Raw genomic sequence first — 7,543 nt, forward strand, 5'->3', positions numbered from 1 at the left:
ACAAACAATGCATATCTCGCAACACCACAAGAACATCTCCGATGACAACGACCCAACCCGACGGTTCCCCAGTAAGTTCTTGCAAAACTTTTCACAATGTCGGGTGTCTGGGTCCCTTTTTTTTGGCAGATTTTTATTTTTACTTTTAGGGTTCCCCACATTAGAGCAGGGAAACCGCAGAAAATTATGCAACACAATATGAAATGCATTTGAAAGACAAGTGAATCTTGTCAAGTGGCAGGGCAGAACGCCAGGGAGCCGGAGCTCGGAGCACCGAGCACTTGAGTCGGTGCTTTAATCAAAAGTCAAATATTTCATGCCAGCCGGACAGGCTGTGGAAAATCCCCCCTCTGCCCGTAAAGCACTCCCACATCCTCATCCACATTCACATGCACATCCACATCCACTGCCATTCCTCGTCTGGTGGAGCGGAGCATCTGCTGTCGGGATGCAAATGCAGCCGCTGCTAACCCGCACAATAGACACCGCCGTCAACGCCTCGTCTTCCCTGCACGCCGGAAAAGTTTCCAGCTCAGCTTTATAGCCTACACTTCGAGAAAAATGTGATAAAACAAACAATAATGATAGCTACTTTTAATTTAAAAGGGTCAAAAGAAGTTAATATGCCATTATACGTTTCTCATTATCAAATTAATGAAATAAAATATATAAAACATATTTCTGTTTCCACATCAAGTCCCTGCTTTTTTCTCGAAGTGCACCTTCTCCGGGATCACAGTGAAACCCAGGGCTTGGGGAATGACCCGCATGCCTGCGCACTTGCAGCCACTTCGGATGACTCCGGCTTGGCTCATGACTCCGGCCGTAGAGCCTTCAGCCTCTCCCACATCCTCCCACTTACCCCTCCCTCATCCAGTACGTACGATACGTACTGTACAGTGTACACCCCTCGCCGGAGAAGGCTGGCTGCTTTCATGGAAATTACATTTTTGCACTGCCGTCGACTGCGAGTCGTCGTTTTGGTTGTCGTTGTCGTCGTCGCTGCTGCTACTCAAGTAAATGCAAATATTTCTCATTTCTCTTACGAAAATTGTCAAATGTATTCAAAAATGTGCGCCGCATGCGAAATCTTTGTGAATATGTATGCGGCCGTCTGCATCCCAGTTCTTTATTTGGATTCCAATGCAAATCAGAGATGCAGGGATTTCAGCTCTTAAAATTACATGGCCGAATCATGGGAAATTGGCTTTAGCCACATAAATTCATGCGACTTTTCGATTTGATTTTTATTTGGAACAATAAATTGTTTATTCAAGTATTTCTATTGTTCACTCAAAGCAACTCATCTTTTGTACTCTTCAACTACAAGTCATCCTGCAATTTATTAATTAATTTGTCGTGTTGGTTTTCCACCCTGCACTTAAAAATCAAAACTGTGGTTTTTGGTTTCTAACTTCGGCCAAATGCGAATTGTTTAATTAAAATTGTAATTAGGCTAATTGCCAGGTGACCAAAGCCACAATAATATTTTTAGTCAATTACAAATTATTATAAGAGCTCAGTGTACTAATTTATAAAGCCAATGTATTTATTCGGGCTTTAAGTCTGTGGGTTTGGAAATGTATTTCCAACATTAGGGTAATTAAATTGTGAGCCCACCTGGCGGATCTCAATCTTTTCGGGTTCATCTGAGTTTTAAAAGTATTTTATGTGAAATTACGGCTTAAGGGGTAATTTAATGTTGAGTTTTTATGCCTTTTCCTAACCCTCTTAAGGGTTTAAAACTTTTTAAAATCTTTTGTTGAAAGCGTTGTCTTGTTGATCTCTGCATAATTATAGTCATTAAAATTTTAGAGCGACCCTTTCGCAGTTGGAATTTAAGCCTTGATTAAAACCTTTCAATCTGCGGACTTCATTCACTTTATGTGGGCCTTGCCATTAAGTTGTTTCGATTAAATTTAACCCTATTTATGATTATTTCCACACCATTACATATCCTAATTGATTTTCCATTCGCATCAAGCTTGTCAATGCAATAAAAGCTTTTGATACAAATATACACAGACTCAGATACGCGATGCATAATTTGCTGATATTTTCGTTCAGTTTGTTATTCATTTTCCGGGAAACATAAACAGACACGATTCCACTATAATGGCAACTTGGCCAGCTGTTTAAAAATGAATGCAAATGGGTATGTAATTAAATATATTAATTAAGCGACCAACAACCAGACAAAAGAGGCACTTAATATCGAAATGATGTGGGGAATAACCCCCACAACTGAATCAACGCTATTAAAGCGATAAAGTATTTTTATGCTTAACAAGTACAAATGAATAGTTGGCGAGTTTAAGTTATTATTTCAATTATCGCATCATTGAATGGCACATCAAATCTGAAATAACAAACAATTTTACCTGTTTTGCACCAGAAACTTTGCCAGAAGACAAAATAAAAACTGTTTTTATTTATGGTATTCGACTTTGCTTTATTTATTACATGCATTTGTTGTTCCAGCAATACTTTTTAAACTGTCAAAAAACTACCGAACAAAACCATAAAATATTTGCCCTCAGCATTCTGCAGCATCCTTGCCAAAGGATTGATACACATTTTTCATCTCTTCGCATTTGTAGGTGCAATAAATACAATTTCAAAACAAATTCATGTGGGATTTTTCGTTATGCTGTTATAAATCTTAGCTTTGACTTGCTCGGCAGAATTTGTATATGAATTCAATTACCTAAAAGGTATGATTCAAACAGAAAATATTTATATAAAAATGTAAAAATTTGTTTTATATGAGTACTACAAATTAAAAATTTTACTCGTAGTTTTTAAACGATTTAAAGAGTATTTTCGGTAATAAAAATTAGGTTTTTTTATACAACTTCTCAACTCTTATACAAAAGTTTGTCTCACAATCCACACGACTACAAAGCTACAACATTTTGTAGCTTGTGGCCCAACCACTGCGATGTAGCTGCTGAATTGGTGGTGAGTTTCAAATCAAATGGCTGAATGCGAGTGAAGAGTTTTAACAGACTGTTCGATAACAGAAAAAGTGTTTTAAATTTATTTTATGTAACAGAAATATTTGAAATATTTAATTGAAATAATAAATTTGAAAATAAAAGGATTTTGTTAATTTCTTTATCCATTTCGTAAATGAATAATGTGTTTTTTAATCACTCAATATTTATAATATTTTTATGCATACCAGCCCATCGCACTCTTTAAATATATTACGAATTAGTCATATACAATCCCATACATATTTTTGTGGCTAAAACATTCCCTGTGAATCCTGTTAAAAATTCAATATAGAAATCTTTTAAAGAGGAGATGTATGGAGTGGGTTTGGGGTTGGGGAAATGCGTTCCAATTATAAGTGATATTTCAATGACAGGCCGCAGAGCGCAGCAAACGAGACGCTTTCCTCTTTCGACTCGTCCGTCAATCAATGTAAATGCAAAAGAGACATTTTTATTTGGCCAATTCTAGACCCGGACCCCAAACTCCCATCCAGTTGCGATAGACTGGTGTCAGTGTCCCTGGTGGAAACAAGGAGTCAAGTTGGACTCCGACTAGGCCTTCTTCATCCGTCACGGTCCTCCGATCAAATTGAATTGACATGTGTGACTCGGCTTGCATTCGGCCGGAGTCTGAGTCAGAGCTTCGCAAATGTCCGGACGGAGGACTCCGGACTCCTGACTCCGGAATTCCCCCTGCCAAAATGAGCAAGTGCCGGAGTTTGGAGTTTGAATGAGTCATGTAACCGAGAAACGAAGCTTTAACTTGCCATGTGAACGAACTCCGGCCGCAATAAATTTCGAATGGAGCCAGCCGAGTGCTGAATTGAGGAACGGAATTCAGAAAGCCACATTCCTGCTGCACTTAAGTTTATTTCCCTCTGCAGAGTCAACACAATCAAATCAAGTGAATGTGTGCGGCTCCCCGGAGATTGTAAGTTCGATTGCAGTGCGTTTATTTGCGGAGACTCCTCGGCAAAAGTCAATTGACTCAATAAATTATTTTTAAGGCAATCAGACGTACTTCTGCGACGAAAAATGCAATCTCGAACTTTCGTAGTTTATGCCTTCGGGGAGTGTTGCGCCAACATATTTGGCAGAAAGGTACGACTTCCCCCTGACTGACCAGCACATCATTTACTTTTAAAAGTTCATCATGCAAATAAAGTGAATCAAGGAAAACTTTTCAGTATTGATTCGAGAACTTGATTAATTAGTCAGGCACTTTGTTCTGTGTTTTATAACCATATGTTGGCCAACCAATAATTTATTTGAAGATAGTCAACTTAAGCCTTGCCATATGTGTTCTCCTCAGCCAATAAATCAATTTAAGCACTCATTTATTGCATTTCACAACGAAGACAATTAAAGAGAATATTAGTTTTTCATTTGGCCAAGGAGAAGGCTCTTAATCAGTGCCAAGGCAATGCTGACCATGTGAATGTCATCTGCGTCTGGATTGAGCAATTCGAAGTATTTTCAATTACATTCGACCCGGATAAGTTGTGGCTGCTCACAAGTGAAATTAGCCAAATTACCGGGCTAAACGGAGGCCGGTCGACAAGTCGTCTTGTTTGCGCTTAAAATTTAATTTCACGCACAATTGAGTTCATGCATAATTTCTGGCCGGGGTGATAAATTATTGCTATTATTGCACACGGCGGCCTTTGGTTTGGGAGAACTGTTTCCCGGAGCCACAAGCTGACCATGCCACATTGCGTTGCAGGGGGGTGAGGAGGGGGAAGGGAGCAGAAGGGAATGGGAGGGGCATCTGGAGGAATCGGCGCAGGGACATGGGCAAAATAATGACCCTTCCCAACGTCGTTGTTACTGCCAGGCTCGTTGGCTGCGTTCATTAATTCGCTGCCATAAAACCCGGCCAGGGCATATTTTGCCTAGCCGGAATTTGCATACTTTGTGCACTAAGAAAAAAGATTTTAAAAACCTAAAAGAATAGAAGGTATATCTAAAATTAATTGTAATTTTTTGGGATGTAAATAGATGTATATAAAGGTAACAAAAACTGAAGTAGATTCAATTGCTTATACAGAATATAAATATAAATAAATTATTTAAATGAAGTAAGTCTCATAGCATTCTGAATTATTTCCTTTTTCTAGATCCCTACTTTTCAGAGTGCACTGGGAGGCGATGAAGTTACAGGAGGCACCTGTTACCGCGCCGCAAGACTCGAGCCATGGAGCCAGGATCCTGGCCAAAACGCCTACAACACATGTCTGCTCATAATTAATGTGTAAATTGTAAAGCTCCGCTCGCCCACTTTGCCACCTTCCCATTTCCCCACTTTCCTCCGATTTTCCTGTTTCCTGCTCCACAGCGAACTATTCCATTGTGGCCATGTTGAACAGCGGAGGCAACCAGCGCGACAACAACCGAGCTACCGAGGCACCGGTGCACCGATGGCCCGGCTTCCGTGGGCTGTTCTAGCCGGGTTAATACAAAAACAGCAACATCAATAAACAAGCCAGCCCCCAGCGGCCCCACTAAATGCGTTATGACGCCGAACGAACTTAATTGCATCCACGTAGGCTTCGTTCACCTGGCGTCCAACGTCCATCCGCTAAAACAAAGCTCGCTCTGAATCACTTACACTTATTTATGGGCTTTGATTGTTCCACTCGCTCGGCAATACTTGGGTTCACCTGGGGTTGGCTATAGTAATTTCCATATGGGACTACCCCAACGGTATTTTTATATCAATGATAAACATATAAATTATTTATAGCCGGTCATTCCCCTCATTTAGGAAATAATATACTTCATAAAAATATAACTATACATACAGATATATAATGGCAAATTAATTGTTCTATAACAAGCATTATAAAAAAAACAAATTCTGGTTCATCATCTTCTCATCCATCATAAACGAATATGATTCACCTTTTACTTTTTTTTTCTAAATCGTCTAAATTAACTTAAGTTGAAAGCCAGCTTACGGATATAGCTATCACGTTTTGTTTATTATATTAAACAGTTCAATATTCTTCGGCATTCAGGATTTCGTAGGTGAGATCCTTTCGCTCTTGGTACAACTTACAGTAACTATTAAGGGTAAGAAGAGCATCTATGGCACTTGGCAGTTCAAAAACTAAGCGACGTCTTCCGCGCTTCACAACTCGAAGGCTATAGACAAGTTCCGGGAGATTGAGATCCTCAACTAATGCCTTGTTCAATCTGTCCAGAGGATCCGACACTTTCTTGTAGCTGATGAAAATCATGCACACTTTGCCAGATGACTCGGTGAACTGAAAGTCGCGGCACTTATCCACGCTTTTCGGATCACTCGTTACCCATACGCCCCGTTGTCCGTTGAAGTTACCAGCCTCCGATCCTTTTCCATTTGCAAGCGGTTCCCAAAGAGGATTCTCCCGGTTGCTGCGATCATCCGATGAGGGGAACACGAAGTCAGTAACGTAAGTGGGCTTGGAATCTGTTATATTGTATTTAATGTAGTTATTAAATAATTATAGACAATTTATAGACTTACAAGCGAAGCAACTGCCCAGCGAAATGAAAAGGGCGATCGAAAGAATTCCCAATAATTGCAGTTCGCGCATTGCGGCAGTAACCTGTTTCCGATCCGAGATGCCAAGTTGTACTGATTGAAGTATATTCTCAGTTGTGGAATTAGCCAACTAAAGAGAGCTCAATGCTAAACTCTTTGAATTTGTGTGTAGTTATCTCCGCGAGATTTGTTCTTTGATTGTGCCTACAGGTTCACAATTTACTCACTTAGTCTAAGGTGTCAATTGATTATTGACTTACAATATTCAAACTTAGTATTTATATTATGATACATTACTTTTAAAATAATATATGAGCAATGCAAAAAGTTTATTCGAAGATAACAAACCCTTCATTACTCATTTTAATAGTTCTCTGAATTTGAAAAAACTCAGCTTTGTTACAGTAAACTTTTATGCAAAACACTTGATCCGAGCCCAAAGTTGAGTGTGTAAACTCTCTGTTCTGTGCATGGAATCTAGATTCTTTTTAAAAAGGGGGCGAAATTGAGTTGTCGTGTGCAGCGAACGACCTTTGTGACACGAGCAGGCGGCTCTGAATTTCTGGCTTGCTGGCTTTCTGGCGCTCAGGCTTTGTAGCCATCGACTTGAAACCCTGCCAGCCATTAGTGAGATTAAAACTATGACTAAAGCCGGGGCAGAAGTAGGGCTCACGGGGGCACAGGCTCAGTGTGGCACAATCGCAGGCCTTGGCTTTGTTTCAGCCCGAACAATGGGCGTACTCTCTCTCTGTGACGCAATGCGTACATTGTCCTTCGCAGGACAATCGCCGGAACGAGGACTTAGGAGGAGGGAAAAGGAGAGGGGCATTGAAAAAGATATACCGCTCAGTAATGCAAACATCCATAACAATTCAGTTGACACAAATGCATCGCATGGCCCTTGGAAACTATTCGCTCTAATCCAGAATCCAGAATCCAGAGGCATTGTGCGCTTACCAGCCATTCAGAGCAGAGTCCATTCCCAGCGGCTTGCAGCGCAATTTGTTTAATGCCACAT

The 7,543-nt window shown here is 40.3% G+C and overlaps 1 protein-coding gene across 1 annotated transcript; it reads right to left on the reverse strand.

Annotated features, from left to right (window-relative positions):
* Positions 1 to 5,959: 5,959 nt before the first annotated feature.
* Positions 5,960 to 6,615, reverse strand: LOC108092334. Its single transcript, XM_017191870.2, has 2 exons — positions 6,508 to 6,615; positions 5,960 to 6,450 (listed from the first exon to the last, which is right to left on the reverse strand). Exons 1-2 carry the CDS (start codon positions 6,575 to 6,577, stop codon positions 5,996 to 5,998), a joined length of 525 nt encoding a protein of 174 aa, XP_017047359.1. The 5' UTR covers positions 6,578 to 6,615; the 3' UTR covers positions 5,960 to 5,995.
* Between the last annotated feature and the right edge of the window lie 928 nt (positions 6,616 to 7,543).

This window comes from Drosophila ficusphila, unplaced genomic scaffold (genome assembly GCF_018152265.1).
Source record: "Drosophila ficusphila isolate 14025-0441.05 unplaced genomic scaffold, ASM1815226v1 contig_412, whole genome shotgun sequence".
Taxonomy (NCBI): domain Eukaryota; kingdom Metazoa; phylum Arthropoda; class Insecta; order Diptera; family Drosophilidae; genus Drosophila; species Drosophila ficusphila.